At 34.9% G+C, this 26,368-nt stretch overlaps 2 protein-coding genes and 1 non-coding gene across 12 annotated transcripts in view; 1 reads left to right on the forward strand and 2 right to left on the reverse strand.

Annotated features, from left to right (window-relative positions):
* Nucleotides 1-2,975: 2,975 nt before the first annotated feature.
* LOC145935712 (farnesol dehydrogenase-like) lies at nt 2,976-6,009 on the forward strand. The gene is made up of 5 exons (XM_083037261.1): nt 2,976-3,343; nt 3,547-3,673; nt 4,222-4,354; nt 4,574-4,732; nt 5,400-6,009. Exons 1-5 carry the CDS (start codon nt 2,983-2,985, stop codon nt 5,469-5,471), a joined length of 852 nt encoding a protein of 283 aa, XP_082893387.1. The 5' UTR covers nt 2,976-2,982; the 3' UTR covers nt 5,472-6,009.
* Nucleotides 6,010-26,368, reverse strand: part of LOC145935702 (dual specificity calcium/calmodulin-dependent 3',5'-cyclic nucleotide phosphodiesterase 1A) — a 106,454-nt gene continuing 86,095 nt past the window's right edge. For 7 of the 10 annotated variants that reach the window (XM_083037242.1, XM_083037241.1, XM_083037243.1 and 4 more), the window contains 12 exons: nt 22,312-22,479; nt 21,167-21,383; nt 20,424-20,537; nt 18,394-18,546; nt 15,130-15,183; nt 12,938-13,187; nt 12,194-12,451; nt 11,502-11,671; nt 10,874-11,119; nt 10,370-10,596; nt 10,089-10,178; nt 6,010-9,903 (listed from right to left, as the gene is read on the reverse strand). In XM_083037242.1, coding sequence (XP_082893368.1) covers nt 9,812-9,903; nt 10,089-10,178; nt 10,370-10,596; nt 10,874-11,119; nt 11,502-11,671; nt 12,194-12,451; nt 12,938-13,187; nt 15,130-15,183; nt 18,394-18,546; nt 20,424-20,537; nt 21,167-21,383; nt 22,312-22,479 — 2,039 coding nt within the window. In that variant the 3' untranslated portion in view covers nt 6,010-9,811. The remainder of the gene's footprint in view (nt 9,904-10,088; nt 10,179-10,369; nt 10,597-10,873; nt 11,120-11,501; nt 11,672-12,193; nt 12,452-12,937; nt 13,188-15,129; nt 15,184-18,393; nt 18,547-20,423; nt 20,538-21,166; nt 21,384-22,311; nt 22,480-26,368) is intronic. The other 3 variants (XM_083037240.1, XM_083037245.1, XM_083037246.1) reach the window with 3 other exon arrangements.
* On the reverse strand, nt 19,521-19,592 carry Trnat-cgu (transfer RNA threonine (anticodon CGU)). The gene has a single exon. It is a non-coding gene; the product is annotated as a tRNA-Thr (tRNA).

A 26,368-nucleotide genomic window follows, 5' to 3' on the forward strand; every position in this document is an offset into this window, starting at 1 on the left:
AAAAAATGGCTCTTTTGTGATATTAAAAAATTTTTTTTGTAAAAAAGGTCATTATTTTGAAATTATCATCAAAAGTCATGAATAAAATGCAATTTTTTTTTATTTCGATATCTTACTTTTTAATCATGTTAGGAAGGATTTAAATACAGAGTTTTGCTGAGATAGCAAATATGCCGTCTATATAATGATGAAATCATATAATTATACTCATAATTTGTAGTTTAGGGCTATCGATACACATACACAGTGAAACTTATCGTGATACACTAAATGCACTAAATGTATATTTATATATATAGGGTGTCTTTCAAAAAACACCTTTTTTCCTCAGGAGCATCTTCATATGAGAAGTAGTTCCCAACTTTAATCTTTTATAACATGACTAAAAAGTAAGATATTAAAATAAAAAAATGCATCATACAGGGGATAAACAATACATTTATGATATCTGATTTAGACTGTCCAAATAACGTTAACCTTTTTTATAAAAAAATCTCAAATATCGGAAAAAAAAAAAACATTTTTTACACATTAAGATCCGTATTTATAGTCATTTCTCAAATCTCATCTCAGTCTTGAGACATGATATGGTTTAATAGATGAATTTTGAAAATCAATTTGATTTCGTTTGTAACCTCGATTCAGTAGAGATACTCGAGAGAAAATTTCAGTTAATCGATCTTTAATCAAAATGTAACTATTGAACCGTGCGTATCTCAAGACATAAAATCTGAGTATTTAACCTAATACGCTCTTGAGATTTGAGAAACGATTATAAATACGGACCTAAATCTTAATTATATTGGAAATCTGACGTGCATTTGGTTTGCGGCATCGTCTTCAGCATTCAAAAATTTATAAGAAACACTTTGTCTGATTTAAAATAATTTTTGGTTGTAAACTAGTGTTATTTTCTTAATAAGAAATATTGCACATTAAACACAGTAGGATTAGAATGTATAATGCATATTATATTATATAATGCGAGGGAAATGTTTTACGTCATATAATTCTTATACTCGTGGTTTATATAATATTGGAAAATTTATTATAAAAGAAAATGTTTCATAAATTTGAAATTTATTTATAATATTATATTACGATGACATGCACTATATGAGACGTCATGCAAAGCCTATCGCATTTTTTATATCACGTCATACAAAATTACGTCGTAAAAAATTGTCGGATCATTATCACGCAATAATTATATATTATAAAAATGTGCAAAATTAGAAAAATTGTACTTATAAAAATTTTATTACCAAAATTATATTAAAAGATACCATTCGTGCACGCACGAGTATTTATCAAATTTATATACCCATGTTATTATCTAGAATCGCATTTCCTGTTACGCAACAGTATCTAAATAGTAGCTATTTAAAATGTTGACCTTCAGTTGCGGACATAATCATATAGAACAAAGAACAAGCATATAATTACCTTTCAACTTATTGTTCAACACTATTTGTTTATCTCTTTCTTTTTCAGCTAGAAAAAGAACTGCTTATTATTATAACTACATTAGCTACGTAATTGGATTTTAATGCGATGTTTCGTTTCGATGTTAAAGAAGATTTATCTAATAATTTTACGTGAAGATGATTTATTCTTCCTATATGTTAATAAATTTTTTATCGCGCTACATGAGAGTTTACTAAATAAGGCGTATATTGTAAAGAAAAATATATATGCTGAAGACTTGTTAAAATTTTCACATTGACAGGAAATATTTATATCCTTGGCTTTACGTAGCTGTGTATATTGTGACAAATATTAACAATATTTTTTTTAATTTGTTGGCGCTTTCTACTTAAAAATTTCATATTAAATTATTACAGAATTAAACTCTTATACATTACCAAAGCCTATATGGTTTTATGAAAAAAAAGTATGAAATAGAAGTAAAAATATATACATTTTGTATTACATATATGCGTATTTATCTCTCGTGTAAATACGAGATATGTATATCTAAGATATTTTTATCTGTGTCATATTGATATAATGATATTGTCATTAAGAGATAAAACACGTACATTTATCTTTTATGATTACTAGATTGCAGCTTTGATAGCGTTTATTATGATGAGTGCAATTTATATAGGTATATGTGTTGAAATGGTTCTTCTCTCTCTCTCCATCGACATTTTAAAACATATAAATTCTGGAAAGTTTATACGATTGCAATATAAATTATCGATAGAATAAAATGTTAAGTGGAAGTGAAATGGAAGTGAAATTATCTATATAATAATGTCTTAGATATCTCTCTTTTCCTATCTTAATATCATTTTAAGTTTGCTTAATTTCGTCAAGTTCGAAAATTAATAGCTAGCTGTTATTATTATATAGTAGAAAGTTAAATAGTAGATTTTTGAGATACATGTATTGCATATATTGCAAAATATGACTGTGTGTAGAGAGAGAATATATACAGATCATAACTAAAACTTGAACGACAACTTGATAAATAAGTTAGTCATGTTCGGACTTATGTAACCAAGAAGTATATTAATAGATATGCAAGATAGATGAGCTTGCACAATTTACACAATTATGTCGAAACACGCAAGATTAAAATTGTTCTTTATTATAGTAGCAATATCTATGTAAAAAGCGAAATCAATACCGACATTTCTTATCATAACATACTTATTATATGTATCGCACGTACTATTATTACTAGCAAAGAACAAGTCATTGTAAAGCCATTTTATAGATATTGTTAAATATTATTAACTGCATGTATGTAAGGAATGCAAAAGATATTTAAGTAATGTTTGAAAATTTGGAAAATTATTTCGAGATGTAAAATATTCAAGTGCATCCTCTTAGCCGCGCATACGCAAATGCGTGCAAAAAATCATCGGTGCTGATTTTGCACAATAGGCTTTTTTTCAGCCAGTCCCTCTCTTCCGATTTATCGACTAATCGCGGCGACCGGGCCGCATCGGTGAGGGTAAGCGTTCAAAGAGGATGTCAGCGCGATCCACGATCAGTCTCCTGACAGTCTTTCGTAAGATTTACACCGCGATGGATCGTTGGGCAGGAAAAGTCGCTTTGGTCACTGGTGCGAGCGTCGGAATAGGCGCGCAAATCACGAAAGCGCTCGCCAAGAATGGAATGAAAGTGATCGCCGTCGCGAGAAGGCTGGAAAAGCTAGACGAATTGGCGGCGAGTATCAAGCGTGAATGTAACGGCGAAGTTTACTCGATGAAATGCGATGTCCGACAGGAAGAGGAAATTCTCCAAGTATTCAAGCGGGCGGAGGAAGAACTGGGCGGCGTTGATGTGTTGATCAACAACGCTGGTGTGGTCTCACCCGAGCCGATTATAGGTATGTACATATATGTATATATTCTTCTTCTTCTTCTTCCCTTTTTTTCTCGAAAACTCTTATTTTATTTATAAAAATTTATGTGAGTAAAATTGGGGGATATCTTATCGCGACGCACTTTGTGCAACATATATTTAGAATATTTACAATTAATTTTATATACACAAGCTATATATTATTTATCGCGCACTTTTTATTGAAAGAGGGATCAACGGAGACGTATCGCAAAATTTTGGACGTGAATGTGCTCGCGACGGCGATATGTTCGCGGCAGTTGGTGCAATCTGTCAAAAAACGCAAGGCTACGGGTCATATCATTAATCTTAACAGGTAGGTTTTATTTATACGATGTAAATAAAATTTGAATTACATTTATGAATATAGTTTCAAACACTTGCAGTATGTCATCGAAAAAATATAAGAAAAATACACCGACTTCATTGCAAAGAAAACTTTATACAATTTTATTTAATAATTTAATAATCTGTATCATACCCTATCTTGCAATTTAGACCTTTTATGGAACTGAAATTGTTAATCAAAAAATTTTGAATATTCTGCAAAAAAATCTGTGGTACGTGAGAGTGTACTACAGCATTTTCAGACATATGTTTATTAGAAAATTTCAACTCTAAATGACTTCAATAACACGCCCTTAAGGCCATTGCACGTACAAAAATTTTAGTCGTAATCGCAAGGCCGTAAGCAAATCGTCCAATCACAGTCAAGCATTCTTATTACGTTATGATAATTCTTCTCTATGATTGGACGATTTGCTTACGGCCTTACGATTACGACTAAAATTTTTGTACGTGCAATGGCCTTTAATGTATGGACCTTGAGCACTGCTAACTGTAATTTTTATGTTTCATCTACAGTGTAGCAGGACACTATGCAGAAGTTATCAATATGCCAGTGAGTGTCTATTGCGCTAGTAAATATGCTGTCACTGGAATGTCAGCGAGTTTGCGCAACGAAATAACAAACGCAAAGCTTGATATAAAAGTCACGGTATGCGAACTTTCTGTTTATTAATCTTGTCAGTGCCAATATTATAGTCGAATGCAGAGAAAAAGTTGATTTATCTCTCTCGTCATTTGACTTATCATTGATTAATGAGTTAATGATTTTTGTTCCTATGTAACGGTCTTTTTTCACAACGACAATTGATCTGGAATAATAATGATCAAATAATATTTAAAAATATATAATTTCCGTAAACACATACAGAGCATCAGTCCTGGTATGGTGAAGACAGATATGCTATTGGATGCCCTATCCAGCTTGGACAAAGAGACCCGCGCTTCTTTCAGCGACGTACCGATGCTGCAAGACACCGATATCGCAGATGCAGTGATTTATAGTTTAAGTATGCCGCAACGTGTGCAGGTAAGCGGATATTATTTAATGGCTTCGATAAATGTGTTTTTATAATATCCCTAATTAAAAATCCTTCGTTACATAAATCGGCAAGAAAAAGACTTTGTGCTTTTTTAATTTCGACAAATCGCGTATGATTTAATTTTATATTACTCTCTCTAATACAAATTCAGGAAGGAAGCAGGTTAATATAATATAAGAAGCAGGCGCAGAAATTAGGCACAACAACGTTTCGGTCCCTTTTTTTCTTCAGCAGGCAAATAATAAATCGAGTACTGTTTAGTATATCACTGAGGTCAGGACGGGCAATTTTCGGTTAGTCGGCCTGCTGAAGATGGTTCAAAGAAAGGACCGAAACGTTCAAGTAGAGAAGTATTTAATAACAAGTTTGTTACGCTTAATTTCTGTGTCTGGCTCTTATTTGCTGGTTCGTATCCTGAATTTATATTTATATATCAGAAACTTTCGATTTATTACAATTCTGTTTTTAATATTTATAGCTTGTATTCTATGTCAAAAATGTATCGCAATCTCGAATATTTGTAGAATATTGTTTTAAAATTAAAAATTATTACCCGTGCACGAGAGAGAGAGAAAGAGAGAGAGAGAAATCGATTTAATTTAAATAATATTATACCAATCACATGCACGTATAATGGTGCTTTATCTGTTTCAGATATGTGAAATCATAATAATGCCACACGAAGCTATGGCTGGAAAGAATCCTAGACCATACGCGAAGAAATAATGCGTATGCTGCGTTTCAAACCAACCTCCTCCTGAACCTGTTAACAGTCACGCTTTGCAGTAAAACAGATGGAACTAGAAGAAGATTCAAGCTTTAAGTTTCTGTAAAACAAAAAAAAATGAATAATAGAAAAGAAACAGATATTTTTATATATTCAAATGTGAATTTTTTCACAATCACGATACTAATTCTTATATTGTTAGAAAATTAGTAATACTAGTTAGTATTTTGTCGTTATTTTAATTCGATTAAAATAAATGTATTTTCCAATAACTGCTTACTTCCATCCAAAATGTAACTGCTGTAAGAGATTGTGCTTGAAAAATGTAAAATATACAAAGTAACAAAACAAACTGATAATCGAGCTGATAATTAAATTATTTTCTCATCACGTCGTCGCATTTGCACTTTTTAAATTAAGTCGGTAGCGTTTAAGTAACAGAGTATCTTTTTATTTTTCTGTACAATTACGCAGAGAGGAAGAGGAGAGAGAGAGAGAGAGGGAGAATGCAATGCTAATAAATAGATGTGACATGTCTTTGTGTAATATATTAATATATCTCTCATTATATATATTTATACGTTTACATTTCATTACATCACATCGAATGGACATGGTGCTGGAGTTGCCGGTTCTGTACACATTCTTCTCTGTATTAAATTGTGCTAGAAAATAAATCTAAAGAGAAAATGTACGATCATTATGAATCCGTGATAAGACACTTACAATTAGAAACGATCAGCGTCAATTGCATAGCGTAGCGGGCATGTGCGTCGTCGTTCGCCGAGATTTACAATAATCGAGAGACTAATGATATTTACGAACAATATACGGACGTACTCTGTTCCGCGAGAAGTAGAAAGGTAGACTTAAGAGAGAGAGAGAGAGAGAGAGAGAGGGGCAAGAAGGATATTCTCATTGTGTGTGTATGTGTGTGTGTACTATTAGCTTAAGAATTAATAGTATTGGTCGAGTATAGTATTGTTAAAATCCCTCTTTTATCATTCTATACGCGATTTCGCAGAATTGTCGCTCGAGAGACTCTCTCGTCAAATTATTATATAATTATAATCTCTCTTACTTATATACTTAAGAAGGTTCTTCGTATATATCAAGCGTAATAATGTGCACACGCCGCTCTAAATATCGACGCTCCGTTTCATTTACTCTTTTGTCCTCTTAAATTTTTAGAGAATGGTCTCTCTCGCGCGTTTTATATATAAGAAGGAAAGGCCAGTATTAATTTAAACGAGATTTTTAGACGATGCCACGTGAATAAACATACACATATACGAGGCAGGCATTCATCTCTTCTTCGAGTAAAGTCGAGAAATGCATTAGCCGAATGAATCGCGATTCGCTGGAGAAGCGACGAGCAAGTTCGAGTATAAAGTTCTTCGACTTTGACCGAATGTTTTTTATTCACGTGACTAATCGATAATTCTCTTAATACAATCGTGACTTCTCAATGCACTTTAATTCTATCACGCGTATTGGCCCCTCGTCCGTTGCAGAAAGAAAAATTTAATCGCACGCGACTAACCGGCACGTGGTAACATTTCAAACAACTTTACGAAAGAATTTGTCTAACTTTACAACATTTTTACTGCTAATGTTACGCGACGTTTGCGTCTCTGCAAGAAAGAAAACCAAAGCAATTACGATAAGAGAAAAGAATCTTGCTCAATTAAATGTTGCGTAAAACAGTATACATTTAAATAAAATTTTCGTCAAATTCTAGTTGAGCATAACAATTAATCTTTTGAAGTTTGTCGGGCTTTTGCCAAACTTTTTACGCTAAGTTTTTGATTTATTTCAATTAGTCAGGCCATGCTACAGTTGCGGCTGACAATAAGATTAGATAAAATTTAGAAAATAACGACAAGAAGCAGAGAAACGATCATTATCCAATAACATTAATCCAATTAATCCAATAACGATCACTATCCAATAACATTAATCCAATAACGATCATCCAATAACATTAATCCAATTAATCCAATAACAACATCCAATAGCATTAATATTCCGAAGAAAGAAAAGAAGAAACTGTTGCATATTCAACAACAACGCAAATTTATGCGTATCGAATGAGAGGAATTAAATAAATGCAGGACGGATATGTTTATACTCTTCGAAACTAGTGAGATTATATCCTATACATTCTCTATACCGATATAAGTATATATAATATCTCTGTGACTCTATGATAAAATGTTTCATTCGAAAAATCTGCTATAATTCGGTCTTCCTTAGTTTACGCAATTTATTTATAGCGTATATCTTTCCCATACTTATATAGATAGAGCCTTATCTCAAATTATTGCCGCGTACACAGAATCGGAGTCAATTTCAGTGGCAGATACTTTCATTTATCATTTGTCTATAAATCTAATATGAATTAATTTACTCTCTTTTAAATCGATTTAGCCTTTTACTAACTCTTTTCTCTAATGTACTCTAGTGTACTTTATGTAAGACAAGTGTGCGAGAGATGTGTATTTAAAAAAAAATATATATATCTATAAATAATAAAATAGCAAGTCTGCAGTAACGGCAGCATCTTCTGTGAGTAATACGAACAAAAAGATAAGACTGACAAACTACAAATGTCTCCGATTCTTTTACGCGTGTAACACGGCATAAGACGCGATGCATAGTGACACGGTCTGACAATTATTTATTATCGCGTCGAGAATTTACGCGACGCGCATTCCTTCACGGATATGTAATTACAAGCTTAAACGCGGATGTGCGTGTCGCTGCGCATAAAGTATCCTACGACCGTAATATCGCGAGAAATTCAATAAAATAATGTCTTTTCTCTTTCTGTCTTCATATATGTATATATGTATATATATTATATATAATATATATATATATAGATATATATAAGTATGTCGACTAAACATTATAGCCGCATCTTATCTTGCTCCTTCTTTTTATACATTACATACACACACACATTAAAGCTGTACCAGTGTACGTGTATACGGATACACATCTAACGAACGGTATGTATGTATAAGGATGCTTCGCGAAATACTATTTTTTTGCCGCGACTAATTGATAAACGCGTGAACGAGAGAAATCGATGCTTCCGCCGCGCGGTAAAGAACCGCGTCGGAAGCATATATGGGGCCTCAGTTATTCGCACTCTTCTTTTTATTTATCTAGTAAAATTAAACGAAAAAGATCGCATTAAAAACGCAATATTATTGTGCGATATTCATATCTTTGTGCGGTGATTGCCAGCAAACGATAATGAAAATTGCTGAATAAAGTGTCTCGAAGATTATTCTTACGCGGTAATTGTAAGTACAAACCTTATAATCATCGTCGATAGTTATAATTCATTTAGAAGCATACAAATTCTTTCATCGTGCGTAAAGCTCTTCATATCAAATGCTTCAGTGTTGTAGTTTTCCTCGGTAAACATGATTTTTAACACGATATCAAGAACCGAAAAGCATACCTTAAATATTTGCTCGTTTATAGTGTTGTGGAAGAAATCAAATACGGCTCGAAATATGTATATTAATCTCCAACGTGGAAATTCATCAAACGTTGTGAAAATATATTAATAAATTTGTCTCCCTCTTTTTTTCTTTTTTTCATAAAATGTGCATCTTTCGTAAGGTGCTCGTATAATTTTAAATCGCTGTTACATCAATTTCCGCGTTGTTCGGTTCAAGAACACAAGAGAGGGGAAGGGGTATGCCTTTATTCGTATCAAATTATTATCACAACGCAATTCAAGATTTGTGAATCATTCTTCCTCTCCTTTCGTATAATACAATATACAATCCATCTATTTACGAATAGCTTAGAAGAATTTCAAGAATCGCTAGGACCAAGAATATTGTACTTACCGATTCGCAAACGTAACACCAGAATCTAAAATCAAAGATTTCCATATTGACAAAGAATTCATAATCATTACAACATCGACGATGATTATCTCGAGAAGCGCAGTAACTTTCTAATGAGATCAAGTGATTTTACATCATATCGAGCCGTAAAAAATAATCGATAACTTCTAATTCAAACATCCTACGCAGGAGTAGCAGAGACAGATATACGTGACTCGGGCCTTTGGTCTAACAATTTAAACAAACTATCTCTCAAGATATTATGAATCGTCTCCGCTCATCTAATGTGTATGACACACATACATCTATTTGTACTACTATCGAATGATGCTTGTCTCTCATTCGTAAGCGTAATAAGGAGCCCATAAACTTATTAATAATAGCCATTCAATGGGAGATCACGAGCTTCTTCCACGTAGTCTAAAGTTGCAGAGACTCTTGAAGAATACAATTGCTCGTTGTATCTTTCATTCTTCGGCCGGAGCCTGCGCTCCTCCACCATCCTCACTTTTACCACTGGCTTTTTGTTCTTGCTCCTTTTGTGCTTTGGCTTCTGCATCTGCAAATGAAACGTTGACATTGCGACTCGTCTCAATCTTGTTGAAGCAAATGAGCTAAATAAGTTCTGCGAATAGTGTACAGGCAGAAACAAAATTCTCATAATTGTATAGAAAGATGATTTCCTCTGTTTTCATTGTTTTCAAGCGATTAATTGACGTTTAAAATACGAGATAATTAACATACCTCGAACTGCTTGCTCCTTCCAACTCTTCTTATTGTCCGCAAGACACGTGATCCAAGGTTTATCGATTCTGAACCTTCTATTTTCCCCTCCTAAACGTTCATTTAAAATAATTAATTTAATTAAAATAAATTAATTAATTTAAAATAAATCAGAATTTTTCGAAATTGACATTTTGCCGATATAATCGAACCAACAATCATAAATCAGAAAAAAAGAAAATTTCAAAGTGCAATTATTTAAAGTTATGTAATTTAAGCATATGTTTTAAAAATAATTTTACCGTTACTAGGCTCTTCTGTGGTATCCTTGACATTAAGGGGCGCGAGAACAGTTTCCAGCGTGTCACTGCATACTTGCATGCTAGGCTCGACGATGAATTCTATGAATCCTATTTGGGATTCGGCTACCAATGTGTTGTTACGATCGCACAGAGGTGAAAATGGCAATCCGAGCTCTCTCTCCTTGTCACCTTGTCTGAAAAATTCCTCCAGAAGTTGCATCGTCCACCTGTGTGTGCATTCAAAATTACCAATGTCATTTACTCGTGAATATGAATATGAATAAGTAAAGATTGCTGTTTTTTTTTCTCCTGTTTATTAATAATTAATACGTAAATTAATATTTTATTACAGGTTTTTACACGCATTTGCATTTTTTATTGCGCTTTAAAATTTCGTATAGAAGCAATTTTATGTGTCTGCGATAATTTTTAAAAGATCGAGTTTCACATAAAAATAAAACGAGGGAAAAACTGCTGACATTCTATGCAAATAAAAAATTTCACCTATGATGAAGATCCCATCTTTTGGCAGGATGCGAAATGTCGCAGCAATGGAGGACCAAACTAACGGCTTTGCTCTTATCTACGCTTGGCTCCGCCAAACTTAATAGATTCTTCATGTTCTTTAACTGTTGAAAGTGAAAACTCATGTCGGTGGCAAGAACCATGTCGATCACGAGCGAGCGAAATTCCCGAAATTCCTCTCTCGACAAGTTCTGCAATATGTTGCAATCATCTTCTTTGAGTATCCTGAAATATTGTAATAAAACATTGTCATTATCGAACATATTTATTTCCTTTAACACATCTACAGTGTACATAATGTAAATCTTAATTTAACTGCATTTTCTTTCCTTTCTTTCCCTTTCTCTCTCTCTCTATCTATCTATCTATTTTTCTAGGAAGAAAAGAAATTTATTTAAATTGAAAAAAACTTGAGAAAAATATTTTAAAAGATTGCCCAACTCTTTCTTATGCGCGCATGTCCAACAGATATTATGAAATTTTTAATTTTAATTAATATTTATGTCTATAGTAATTCTTGAAAGATAAGATTTATCTACACTTTTTGGATGTAAATTGTCAATGGGAGGGAGAACAACGTCAATCGTAAAATCAAGTTTGCGCATACCGAAAGCTGGCCGAGATGTGATGGTTTTCCAGCACCGCTCGATCGTTATACAGAAGAGCTGTATCGCTCCCAGACATTACGTGAAAATTGTTTGTGGTCCCAGTGTGCTCGTAATCGTGAATAAGTGCCGCCACGAGAGTGGCGAAAATCTCGAGATCGGTCAGCCAGTTCTGCAACAAGTATATAATCAACTGGAGATAATCTCACGTTGAAAGAATCGTCGAGGGAACGGAACGGCGGAGGATGAAATTGAGCAGAAAGGATACCTTCTTTTGCTAAACTAACTAATCAACGATAGCTTGATAGAGAGATCTCGTTTTTTTTCTATTATTTACATCTCACGATTTTTGCTCTTTTAAAGACAAAAACATATCGCAAAACGAAAGCTTATCAATATTCTTTCCGGAAAGTTTATATGTATATATTTATGCTAATTATATATATAGATTGCATATATTCTAATACATTACACGTGCAATTAAATTAAAGGATAATTTAAAACTTCAGAAATTTTCATTTTTCCAAAAATTCTTAATTTTATAATAATTTCTCAATCCCCCAAATATAATGAAGAAAAATTAAGCAAACATATTTATTATCTCTTTTTACACATAGAGGATATATAATTTGAAAATAATACAAAAAAAAATAAATTAGACGTATGTCTAAAGTATTTCTTTAGAGATATTCACCATCAAACCCGTTTGACACAAGATGTAATGCATGGTTTGCGCAACGTCGGCAGCGTGAAGATTGTTATGGTATGGGTTTCGGTGTCTGCAATATCCCTCTTCGACTTTTCCGAGGAAGCACTCCAAAACTGTGGGAGGTACTTTAAACTTGTGAATCATACCGTATCGATTGAGGAGATCATAGCCCAAGTATTTTACCGGTGTGCCCAAGGTGGCCTCGTTCAAGGAAAACACATCGAACGACCAATCGTCTAAAGTCTTGAACAGTAAAAGCGAACAATTTAAAATTATAAAATTTCAAAAACAAACCTGAGTAACTCGACCAATCTCTACACGACTAATTTAAAGTTTTCTCCAACCAATTGGCTGACTAGATCGAGAAGTTTCGGATCTCTTAAATGTAATCGATGTATTAACGTACTGATAAGCGTGCTTTCATTATAAGTACAGCAAACGGAGAATAAAATGGTAAATCAGTAGAATTTTGTCAAATCTTGTCATTGCTTTAAAAACTGCCACTTTTATTGATTCATCAATTTAAGAGCGATTAATTTAAGATGAAAAGATATCATCATTTCTTTGAAATGTGACTAAATAACTAGGACGAGACCAGAGAGTTGTGTGCATTCTAAACTTTCTCTTGTTCGAGATCCACATCTCGTGGATATACACATATATTCGTGTGTTTCATTACTTAAAAATTACTCGCTCCAACCCGACTTTACAATCGCCGGCTAGGATTACCTTAAGCACTTTGACGACCTCCGGCGGAAATTGCATGAGGGCGGTATTCGTGACCCTCCTGTAGATCCGATCGACGAATATGCCCGCCCTGATGGCGTGCGCGACCGAGCGGAATTTCGGCTTCTCGTCAGCCTTCCGTCTCGTGGTTGCGAGCTGCCTGGTGAAAGTTGACGCCAACCACTCGCGCACTTCCGGCGGCACCGCGTCCGGCTGCACCTCCGATAGTTCATCGTCTTCGTCTGCCAACCGTCTAAGGAAGGAAATCGCAGGATCGCGATGTTAGATCGGTGATATTAGATCGCGCTGACATATTCGGCACGATCATAATTCCGGCCTACCTTACACCTTACACGCGTTTGATCGAGCCGAGACGCTCGATATGTCCTCGAAAAAAAGTTAAACATTCTAGCTAAAATCTGCATTTAAGCTTGCTTTGCATCGTCGTGTCGTATAAATTGAATTGAACTGAACAACTAATATCTACGTTGTATACTCTATATTCCACACTTGCTCGCTACGTTATTTTGCATCATTATTAATTTAATACGCCCCCTATTACGAAATGCATCATCGTGAAAATTGTGATTCTATAGATTCGTTAGAAACGCGATTATTTGTCAGAAATTTGCAAACCGTGAATGTCGCGAATAAATTATTCAAAATAATTTTTCATTCACTCGCAGAGATTACAATCGTGAATCACGATTACGTCCAAGATATGATTGTTGTTACGTTTTATGAACGAGTATACGAGAGACAGAGAATACACACAGAATATATCCTAGATACCAAAGAATATATACTTTACAAAAAATATTTTGATATTAAAATCTTTCACCATACAGAAATTTGAATAAAACAACTTTTTTATAAGTCTTTAAAATTATTTCACGTAATCCTAACTCATTTCTTATCTATAAAGCGTTTATGCTACAATTTAAATATCAATATAATTTTGATTCAACCAAAGTCATACCAATCACACAGTTCAATGAGAAAGTGCGAATTGGACAGAAATATTGCGTTCAAATGCGTGAGTTTGATGTGTTGTGTATGTGTGCGTTTGGCGTATTGAGGGTGACGGAATGAGGGTTTGTATAAAAATTGAACGATTTAAATGAATCGCTGCGGTCTTTCGAGTGTGTTTTGATCTCAAACCTGGTTCAGTGCAGTGATTTATTAGGCTCGAACGATAGTTAGGTCGGTCATTTTGGCAAATACATATATAATTTCGACAATAAGTCAACATTAATGTGAATAATAACATAAAGAGTAACATTACAATCGGCGAAATGTGTCGCAATCTCGCTTAAAAGTGCATCTCTGACGTATCCATCGACTTTGACTTCGTAGATTACACAAAACACAAAACATCCGGATATCGCTATCGGTAAGAAAGTGCAAAAATTTGGATTAATTGATGCCATTAATAACACAATTATAACAGGTATAGTTAAAATATTAAGAAAACATAATTAGTATGTATTGTCCAAGATACTTTATACATACACATAGATGACAAATTATGGTAAATTATGGTAAATTATGGTAAATATTGTGTGATTAGAACTTCGGCATAAACATTTATAAATTTAAAAATTGTTCGCAAGAAAGCATTATACGTTTACATGCGCATCTCTTACACTGTTAATCGCATTGTACTGTAGAGTGTCTCAGAACCACATCTGTTCTTCCAATTACAAATTTTTTCTTGTTACAAACTTTTTTCGCTAAAGCACATTTTTATTAGAGAAGCACTTTGAATATATTTATAAACTGTGTGCACCGTTATAAATAAATTTATTTATACTGATAAAAAATTTTAAGGTAAAATTAATATTTAAATGTAAAAGCTTCTAATAAAAGGCAATTATTATCCATTTAAATTTTGTCCAAGCTTAATTTGTGTAATCTAACTCTGTGTCTCGAGAGTGTTAAAGTATAACCGTTTGAATGAGCCCTGTAATAAAAATTGACAATTTAAAAAACCTAGATCCTGATACACCCCGTGAGCAAAATGGCATTGTATATTATACAGCAAGGCTTATTTCACGCGAGTCGCGCGAGCGATTTTTCATGCAGAAGAAGCTCGATATGGCATCGAGCTTAAAGTGCGGAGAGCAAAAGAAAAGAGCATCTCCGCGTTCGCGATTTGCGCTCGCGCAAAGTGAAAATTTTTGGGTGAAACGAACCTACGGCGTACACCCGGACGACACGTGGCGGCTGACTCCACACGATCGGCGTCTCTATAACGTGAAACACGAAAAGGAAAAACATATAGCACATTGAAAGGTTTACATCGATCTAAGCATTTCGCTACATCAAGCAAACATCCCTGGCATGCCTGCTGCGTGGGGTGACTTGAAAATATTCGCTCTCCGCCATTCGTTTATTCTGGCCGAAGATCAGTTCTCGGGATAGCCATTATCATCCTCCGCAGCCGCTCTCGCAGCATTTTTCGAGTCACTCCCTCGTACGTCGCGATAGATTTACGAGGGATGCTTATTATCCACGATCTGACGCCTGACGATAAACGTATATATACATGCACTCCTCTCTTCCTCGGGCAAGAACAATGCTAAACCAGTAGGAAACGGTCCATTATCGTGTAAACGATGCATGTTGCACGGCAGGCAGATACGTCCGACAAATCGTGTAGGTTACACCTAGAAAGAGGCTAGAAAAGACGTAGACTAAAGAGAGGGAGCGAGAGAGATAGACAAGGCAAGGCAAGAGTAATGTTTTTTTTCATGCTGTGTCCGAAAGTGTCGTTTGATCCTCGTGATCGAGGATCATTTCTCTCGTCGATCTTTATCCTCTTTTTCGACGTTCGCGCACAAGATGCAGAAATAAAGATAACAAAAATTGATAAATGTGATTATATATAAATGGCCATGATGTAAAATGTTTTCTGTTTTGCGCGCATCGTCCGATTATCTATACAAATTCGCGTGTCGCGAAACGAAGGCATTTTAACATTTAGGAAAAATGCGAAACATCTAAATTCAGTCATTGTTATCTCTGTGTAATCATTCGCACACGCATGTAAGAGAAACACGAAAGTTTATAATTTCGCGTCAACTATACTGGACTAACGTGTGCCGTATCCTAAACGAGTAACGATATGTCTTTGATATATATACTCGTCAAAAAATTTATCGCAACACGTAATTAATATCAAAATTTAGCATAAATTCAAATAAGCGTATCTCCGCGAAAAATTGTCGTATTTCAAAAATTTTTTTTTTTTGTTTTAAAGGGTAAAGTCTTTACTTTAAGGAACTTTCGTTCGATTTTGATTTTATTCTCTCCCCCTTTCTCCATCCCTTTAAAAGGACGTGTTTTTTTTTCAAAAAATTGCATAGTTTGACGAACTCTACGGAGTGTACTAAATTTTTTTCGCAAATATCATCATAACTATCGTAAAATATGGACTTTTCTCTACAAATTTAAAAAAAAATTGAATACCGTACGATTTTTTTTCGCGAAGTTACAGCATATCAAAGTTACCTATGCATTTTTGCCTATGTATTCAATTACCGCCAACATTAGCATTATCCGATGGGCACTACGGGGAAGTTGCTGGTCGGATTTTGCCCATCGTGTGTGTGTGTGTGTGTGTGTGTGTGTGTGTGTGTGTGTGTGTGTGTGTGTGTGTGTGTGTGTGTGTGTTGGGACAGGGATATATGTTCGTATTTAAAATTGTGTATTTCTGCCTCGTCTTCGGATGACCTTTTATGGGAAGATGGCATGATTTTGAAAGACTACCAACCAATTTCCAGCAATTGGAAGCAGCCCTACATCGAATATGGTTCGAAATTCTGCAAGTCACAATTAGAGCCTGCATTAATATGCGTGAGCGCCTGCAAGAGGTCATCCGAAGACGAGGCAGAAATATACAATTTTAAAAACGAACACATATATCCCTGCCCCAACACACACACACACACACACACACACGATGGGCAAAATCCGACCAGCAACCTCCCCGTAGTGCCCATCGGGTAATGCTAATGTTGGCGGTAATTGAATACATAGGCAAAAATGCATAGGTAACTTTGATATGCTGTAACTTCGCGAAAAAAAATCGTACGGTATTAAATTTTTTTAAAAATTTGTAGAGAAAAGTCCACATTTTACGATAGTTATGATGATATTTGCGAAAAAAATTTAGTACACTCCGTAGAGTTCGTCAAACTATGCAATTTTTTGAAAAAAAAACACGTCCCTCCTTTTAAAGGGATGGAGAAAGGGGGAGAGAATAAAATCAAAATCGAACGAAAGTTCCTTAAAGTAGAGACTTTACCCTTTAAAACAAAAAAAAAATTTTTGAAATACGACAATTTTTCGCGGAGATACGCTTATTTGAATTTATGCTAAATTTTAATATTAATTACGTGTTGCGATAATTTTTTTGACGAGTGTAGTATTTTCTAAACGAATCGTCTATATTACTACTCGATGCAACAATTTGTAGAAACATGCTAATTGTCTTGTATTTCAAATATCAGACTATATCTGAGTTGTTCAACTATTGAAAGATGCTCTTATTAACGGAAGAACGCATTGCTACGTAATGCGTTTTAATTTCTGTGCACATAAACTAGACTAGATAGTAGTACGTACGAAGGAGCTGTATTTGCTACGAGAAACGTTGACTCGTTCCACTTATTAGTTGGCATTCTACGGAGAAGAGCGACAACTCGGATAGTATTTAGTAGAGAATATAAAAGTAATATTTTTTGTATGTAGTTAAACAATCCGTTTAATATAGGAAAGCCTGGAGCGTCAATTCTACAATAAACAACTTTTTATCCAATCTAAAAGTAAAATGCAAAAATCGTTATACCTAGCAAATATCGTCGTCGCGTTTCCGCGACGCTCATCAATTGTCAATCACGTTATTCGCGTTATGCACAAAATTCGAGCCTGTGATGAGTATTGGCAGATTGACATTTAGCGGTTGGACGAATATCGAGAAACAGAGACGATCAAGAGCAAATGAAATATTATATAAAATATTAAATGTCACATAAAATAAAATATTGGAAAATAAATGGAAGATTTTATTGTAAAGTAATGAAATATCTGTAAAACTTGTGTCCGCAAATTTGAGCAGAAATATATTATTACGAAGAACGAAATTTAAGTTTGTCGCTCATCGCCGTGATTACCAACTATTATCCTCTTAGAAAAAAATATCTCGCCTCTCGCGAGACGCGCGAACGCGAACCTATCGTTCGACAAAGAGGACGACAAAGAGCGTCGACGGCACGGATACGGACGGCGGGAAAATCGGTTGGACAGGGGTGGAAAAAGAGGTGCGGGGGGGATAAAGAAGAGAAGAAAAGGAGAAGGAGCCTGAGACAAAAGATAAAGACGAAGGAAGACGATATCTCGTGGGACGAAACGGTGCGGGAGTCGTAAGGGGGTTGGAAATGTGAATGTTTCGCAACCTTGCCCATACGGGGGTGCGAAGCTTCCGTTTCTGGGTTACCACCGCGTGGCCCTGTGGTCCGTCCGGTTCCAAGCCGCCCCCTAGGGATGAAGACGTCAGGCCCTCCCCCCTACGTGATGATTGAGCGCACTCATTCCCGCCTGAACTCACCCTGCGGTAGTGCTTGTTAGTTCATGTGTAAAAAAGATCAGGATAATACAAGATTAAAGTTTCTCTCTTTCTTTTCTTTTCTTTTTCTCTCTTTTCGATATCGACGACCGCGGCATCGCGCTGTTCATTTTATCGACGAATATCCACATCAATAGACCAAATTACACCGATCTGATTCAGAACGAAATGGAATAAACTCTCGATGCGTCGCGCTTCGTGCCAACATAGTGTCCTCATGATATTGCTGAAATTAAGGATTGCGAGATTGATGTATCGTACTTTTGTTGCAACGCACATTGGTCGTAGGTGCGTGAACGAGAAGAAAAAATCAAGCGTTTAGATTCAAGCGATATAATCGAAGTTGTCATAATCTCCATGTCATGGAGATCATATCAATTGCAAATGACCGGCCGTGTGCAATTTTCACACACTCGAGGCAAGATATTTTGCTACGACGCAAAGTGTATAAATAATATAAAAAAAGATGCGAATTTGATGTACATATTTCTATAAGCGTTAAAGAAACTGCGTAATATTGTTAAAGCTCCTCACTTTCCTTTCTGCAATTATATCACAAATTACAATATCAAAAGCGAGAAATCATACAAATCTTTTCTTGCAAAAAAACCTCGCTTTCATTATAATATATACGATGATGAAATATACATAAAACTTTCCTTTTTATTCCTTTTTTAGTAAAAGCTCGAGTAATTAAATCTACGATGTCCAATATTTTCAGTAAAAGTGCAAGTTGATTAGAATTCAAAGTCATCTATTAATAATCGAAAAGATAAGACTAATTTATATCAGTACAAACGCGCATGAATGTTGAAATAGAAAGAGATAAGAAAATCTACATCCTACATTTGTCGTAAGAAAACAAAAATTTATACAGTTTCTCGCGCTTTCAATATCGTAGCATCGATATGACCGCAATTGAGGGAGAACTAGGAGCCTCAACAACAAAAATTCACTTGCCTCCTGTGAGGATTGAACTCACGACCCCTGGTTTACGAGACCAGTGCTCTACCACTGAGCTAAAGAGGCGTCGACGTCGACTCCTCTTCGGCAAACCTACAGAAATGATCTCGGTTAGAGAAAGCTCTAGACAAGTTTTGTCACAACGTTGTTGCCATGTAACGTTCGACTCGTCCAAGCATCGGCGCGCTTGAAGCTTTATCGTCCGGACGATTGATCTCGTTTGCGCGCATTCAGGAATAGCCTTTGTCCCTTATACAAGACTGGCTGTCTCTTTGATCGCCGAGTGACCAGGGGTTGTGAGTTTCATCCGGCACGACGCATCGCGAGAATCAAAGGCTCATCTTATTACGCGAGAGGCCGCACTGAAATTTGCGTTGTGCTTAGCAAATGAAACGGGAAACTGCGAAAAAGTCGTGCAAATAGTCGCACCCTGTGCGATTCCTGTGTCGACCGATAAATAATTTATCAATGATCGATCGTGTAGTCGATCCTGCCGGCAAAGTTATATCTCATCGTTCAACAATCGAATCGATATTAACGATCGTTATATAAAAGTAAAATGCAACACGGTCGGCTACGTACGATCGAAATACAAACAAGTGCTATCACATCGATAAATTATATACATATTAACTTTGAATCAATTTCAATCTTGTCGTGTATTCTCGACAATTAGATATGCGATATCAACAGTGCCTATAAAAAGAGAATTGTCAATTAATCGCGAGGTGCGGGACGTGGTGGCGATATAGCGTGTTGACAATGTCTGTAAATTTCGGCAGAAGAAAACAGTAGTACTTGAAATAATCATAGACAGGTATATAAGTATAAACCATTGTCTTTTTTCCATTGTACGTTAGAGACGAAATTATCTCTCGCTCGTGTAAAGAAACTTACTTGGTCTCGTCGATGAAAACAGCCTCGAGTACGCGAGCTGCATAATGCAAGTTTCGTTGAAGCAGTTCGGCGGATATCTCCCCCTGTTGTAGCTGCCTCAATAAGCACCTCAATCTGCAAAAAGAGAGGTATCCTCGGGAGTTTGTTCCCTTGCGCGCCAATAACGTGCCCTCTAAACTAGACGTTCGCGTTCAATCGCTTTCCGATAATTGCGCGACAAGTCGAGATTGCTAACGTAATTGTATTTAACTCTTCGATGCTCGAAGGGGTAGATGTTTTTTTTTCCCAACGCGAGATTCTTTAATCTCACATTGAATAAAACGTTTAGCGCGAGAATGGATAAAAAAAGTGTTACGAGGATGTACAAAAAATATAGTTTAATTGTGTGAACACACTCAATATATGTATATAAATTATAATTTGATTCTTATAATAAGCGCTGATAAATGATTTATGTAAATATATATTTAATTATTATACGCAATGGAAATGAAACATTTCCGCGCTCTCTGAGAATGATAATACAAGGATGTATGCATGATGTATTTATCGCCCGAATAGAATATGCACTTTTTATCTCTCATTGATTCAAAATAATAAAACAATAAAATTTCATGTGAAATCGTTCAGCGGTTAAAAAAAAGTTGTTTCTTTTTATGAATGCTACTCTCGGCAAACCTCCACCTAAATCTAAAGAGTGTCACATTTGCAAAGCTATTAACACCTGCAATGCGATATGATACCTGAGAGCAGCTTTGTCGCACGCGTCGGGAGTGTCAACGGCAGGAAGCAAGTCCGTCGTGAGATCGACATTATCGAGGATCTCATCGAGGTCGACGGATTGACTCGATAAATACGGAGTGTCGGGATTGTGCGGCGGCGGGGAACTTTCGAAATTCCCACTGCTGATGCTTTTGCTTTTGCCGGAACTTCGGCGTACTATCGTCAAAGTGCCCTGTTCTGAAACACAGCGAGCGTGATCGCTCCGATTAATGCGATTCAATGGAGAGCCAGACTCGCTCCTACCCTAAATCATCGCGGAGAAATATCTCCGCGAATAAAGAACCCGCCGCATTATTATCCGGAACAGAGGTGTAAATATGGACGCTTTAATTAATTATCTTAATTATTATAAGTATAGTTTGTAAAATTTTACCATTTCCCGAAATAATTTTTTTACTCTATAAATTAAGCTGCCTCTCTCCTGACTTACACAATTGTTCCGTAAATACAGCTTGTGACACAAAATATAATTTAAAAACATCTCACCCCACGGTAACATAAAAAACATTTTAGCTTAATTAGTTGATATTTTAATATTTTACAAATTGAAATAGATATTTTTTTAAAATTATTTATTATTTATTATATATATATAAGAGGTAAAGATCATAGAACCAATGAAAAATAAACACACTTGATATTTACATAAAAGTAAACTACTTTCCTCTTATTAGATTAAAGGAGATCTCTATATGCACTCGCGTGGCGGAAATTCATTTCGCGTAATGCTAAAATATAATATGACATTTTATAAAAATAAAATTTATGAAATAAAATAAAATTATTATTGTATAAGTAAATAAAGCTACTAAAGCTTTATACACAAAGTTCATTTTCCACACATTTCGCACATGCGAAAATTGCACAATTTTCATAAAAATATTTTTCATATTTTTCTCAAGATTACCCTCAACTTTTTTCAACCTGCAATAAAAACACCCTATTACGTGCGAATATTTTGGAGCACTTGCAGCTGACGAAAAAGGAGGAGAAAAAGAGAAAAAGGGCAAAAGAAACTTTGCCTTTCGAAGAAATATGCTCGCGGAAACGTCTGGTCGATAAGCGTCGAGGCGTATCTCGAGGAGGTAATACCGCGAAAACTTACTGGAAAGTTGGCCGTTTCGATCAGGAGAGGAAGAAGGATTGCGCGGCCTCGTGGATGCTGCGCCGCTTGAACCGCTGCAGCCGGTAGCGGACGCGCTGCTCGCCGCTGCACCGGCTGAGGCCACTCCAATATCATCCCTCGTGACTCGTCTGTCCGGTGGAGATGCAACTGCAATCGCAAAAAAAAAAAAAAAATAATAAAAGCAAGAATAAACAAAGGATAGATTTTTTTACTATTATCATCGTTTCTCAACAAAGCGCACAAATGTGCATATACATATGTACTACATACGCGATGCACGTGGCACTCGTGCGCGATCATCAATCAACGCGAGCGAGACGGAAAATTATTGCGGTATTTTTGCATGAATTTTCGTTTCATAACAATTTAATGTCGCGAATACTTGTTTGAATAAATATCTGATTGGACGCTGTTTGTTTCGCAGCTCTTCAATCATCATTGTTGTGTCATGTGATGTATATGTATAATTTCAACATTCGCTCGTAAATTCTAAAGAAGAATCTAACATTTTGTAATATTTATTTTCTAAAAATTGTAAAACATCGATAATTATAACACGAACGAAATTTTTCTTGGAGCCTTTTAGCGCGAAATGAATACTTTTCGTGCGGCTCTTTCGTACTGGGAGAAAATTTTGTTTCATCTTTTTTCGCGCTAGGAGAATATAACTATAATCGACTTTTAGAGAGACTAACTTTATTACACACGCACTATCCTAAGGCATAATAAATGTCAAAAAATGAAACGATCGCACGTGAGACAAAAAGCTAGATATCGCTAGAAATATTTGGACATCTAGAAAAGAATGTGACACAATATTCAGATATCTATATACATATATTATTATCTACATACATTTTTTATATATTACGCACCAAAAATACACGAAAATGTTTTGCATAAATTTTTTTGTACGTACATAAAATCGCAGAAAAATTAAAACTCTGCTGAAAAAAAAGATGCAAATTTGTACAATTTCGATAAATGAAACATTTCCATTTACTCACGTGGAGCTATATATATATATATATATATACTCATGCCGATTTGACTTTGATGGTACAACGTAATTATCGTGCGCGTCTTGTGTAATGGTGCGAATGTTATATCGCGAAATCGAACGTCCACATTGTCACCACCATAATTACACTAATTTGTCGAATATGTAACATGGTACAAAGTGTAAGGCCGTGTATCACTGCGGTAAAACCGCGGTGGCAGAGTAGCTATCGATCGGTAGCACTTGCCTATAGCCTGCGAATTAGTCTCATAGCCGATCGATCGCACACGAGTTACCAACGAGTTCCCATTATGCTAATCACAAGTTGAAGTGTTTCTGAGCGCGTGCATCGTGTTCGCGTCGTTTAGAGATTCGACGGAAATGAAAAACAAACGAACTATATTTACAATAATGTAATGAGCGTAAATGAATATCGCTCGACGATTACTTTAAGTTAAGTATCAGTTTGTCAGTTAAGTATCACCTTCGATATTGATTCGATAATAATTTTACGGTGCATATATAACGATATGCACGATGGCATTCAATTATGTGTACACACACAATCAGAGAAAGGAAATATAATTTATAATAATTGCGTACATATATGAAATGGACAAGTTTAAAAGGATAAAATTAAATCTAATAAATCTGTCGGTTTCGATTCTTTTTCAACATAAGAAATCAAGAGTCCTAATCTAATTAAAATAATATGTACAAGTCGGTAGTTAAATCTCTTGGAATTATTGCTGAACGCGATGTTTCGTATTTCTCTGCAAGTCACTGAATCGAAATCCAAACATTATGCCTATAATACGGTTAACAATTAATCAAACAGCATTGTTCGCTGCGCTGTCAATGTATCATGTATCATGTTACATTTAAAATAGTTATTGAAAATAATCTATCTGCTATTTCTTTTACATTCAATATAAAAACGCAAAATATTCAATTTAAAGAAGCATACAAATTCGATTAAAATTTTTATTTTATTATTGCAATTTGGTTATTTTCGTGTGTATGTTATAATCTTTGTACTAACGTATTCTGTCAAAAAAATAAATAAATAAAATCGGTATTAATATCCAGGGAGAAAACACTATTGTGAGAATAAATTGTTAAAATCGAATATCAACTCCGGCAAAATTTTATCATCCATCCGTATTCGACGACATGTGAGGACGCATCCAAAAGGCATTTTGGTAAAAAAAAAAAAAAAAACCATTCGTTTGCATGAAATCCAATTGCTTAAAATGTATGAAATAACACAATATGTAAATCATATTTTTCTCACTTCGGAGAAAAAGAAAAATTTTAATTTATAAAAAAATCTCAATTATGTTTATTATAATTATATCTTTTCATAGTTTCAAAGAGAGAAAAAGAGTAAAGATAGAAATTAAAAATTTTATCAAAATAATTATGCTTTATGCTCTTTGAAATACATGATTCATTACTTTTATAATTTATGCCTCCATTATATCTAATAATTAATATTTTACGATTTCCTGCCCTTTTACTTTCAAACAAAAATACCAGAAGAGTATCAGACATAAAACAATCTTCAAATTAATCCATATTTCGAAAATTACATAATCCCGACATAATCATTTTTCATAATATTAAGTCACGCTCTATAATTGCATGATATTAAAAAGAACCAACGTCCATTTTGCATAATTTCATATCTCGTGTCGTGCGTAAGATAGTCGCGAGAATATTTTTTGGGAAATGGAAAACGCGCTATGCAGGGCGTAGGGCGTTTGCAAAAGTAGGTAATTTTATTTTTGGCGAGATTTTATAGTGCGCAGAAATACACGTACCTATACGTGCTTAGTAAAATTAATAAACAGAATTTCGTTGAAATTCGCAGTCGTGAATCTCATCAAAGCGTTTCGCTTTGTGATTGTGATGATCTGTATGACGCACAGATACGCACATTTTCAAATAATAATTTTGCGGAGCGCTATCACTTTCCAAAATCACCTTTAAACGACGATACCAGCGTATTGATGTGACGGCGCGTGATATGAGTGGAGAGGGAGAGGGGGGGGGGAGGAATTATGAAATTATTCACCGTAAGCGAATAAGCAAACAGACGCGAATATAGCATATGTGAATGTAGGTGAATTATTACATTTCGCTTGAATAATGCACGAGATTGCAAGGCAATGGCGAAATATATGCGTTTAACACACAGAGCAAAATTCATATCCATCCCTTTTTTTAATTTACATTTTTATTTTTTACAGCTAGTATGCTACATCTCATTCGATGGTATGTTATGCAACGAGAGATTAAATTTTATTTTCTGAAGAAAATGTAATAATTTGACTTAATCACAATAATGCTACAAAGAAATTATCTGACAGTTATATAAAAATGCGCATCTTAAAGAATATTATAATCTTATTTTTCTACTACTTTCTGCCTTTAAATATTCTTTTATAAAAACGGTTAACACTCACAATAATGGAAATGTCATTACTAGACTTTATTAAATCATGAATATTCAATCAATAGCATGTGCATATTTCAATGTTATATAATGTAGAGTGTATTTTTTGCGATTTTGTAAACCTTTGTTAATAAAAGAAATAAATATACTCATTCTTAATAACATCGTTATTCGTAACAGCATAAAATAATGACTCTCAGCAAGCTGCTCATTTATTAAAAAACGGTCGGTGGCTTCTGAATAAATGTGATTAAAGGAATTGATATGGCTTCGTTTCTCGGGCAACACACACACACACACAAACCGCAGTCTTGCAAATTACGCGGCCAAGAGTCTTCTCTCTACTTTTTTCTCCCTCTCCTTGAACCAGCTTATCATTAATCGATGCACTTACACGAGACGGAATCCGATTATTAAATGATAAATGCTGACGATTGATAAAATGAGGTAAAACAAACTTGTTCAAGTTCAGATTAAAACTTGTTTTTGCGATAATATGAGTAACATGAATAAACACGATGAAAAGAAAAAGAAACAATACTTATGAGTACAGTATCAAAAAGAGCAACCAGAAACAA

This window comes from Prenolepis imparis, unplaced genomic scaffold, assembly GCF_030444845.1.
Source record: "Prenolepis imparis isolate NDT839.2.m4 unplaced genomic scaffold, iyPreImpa1.0 SCAF_4, whole genome shotgun sequence".
NCBI classification, from domain to species: Eukaryota; Metazoa; Arthropoda; class Insecta; order Hymenoptera; family Formicidae; genus Prenolepis; species Prenolepis imparis.

Excerpts from the sequence above, each read along its gene's own strand:
- LOC145935712 (XM_083037261.1), top strand. The coding sequence starts at position 2,983 with ATGTCAGCGCGATCCACGATCAGTCTCCTGACAGTCTTTCGTAAGATT. Across the intron at positions 3,344-3,546 it reads CTCACCCGAGCCGATTATAG|AGGGATCAACGGAGACGTAT; the intron begins GTATGTACATAT and ends TTTTATTGAAAG. Across the intron at positions 4,355-4,573 it reads AGCTTGATATAAAAGTCACG|AGCATCAGTCCTGGTATGGT; the intron begins GTATGCGAACTT and ends AAACACATACAG.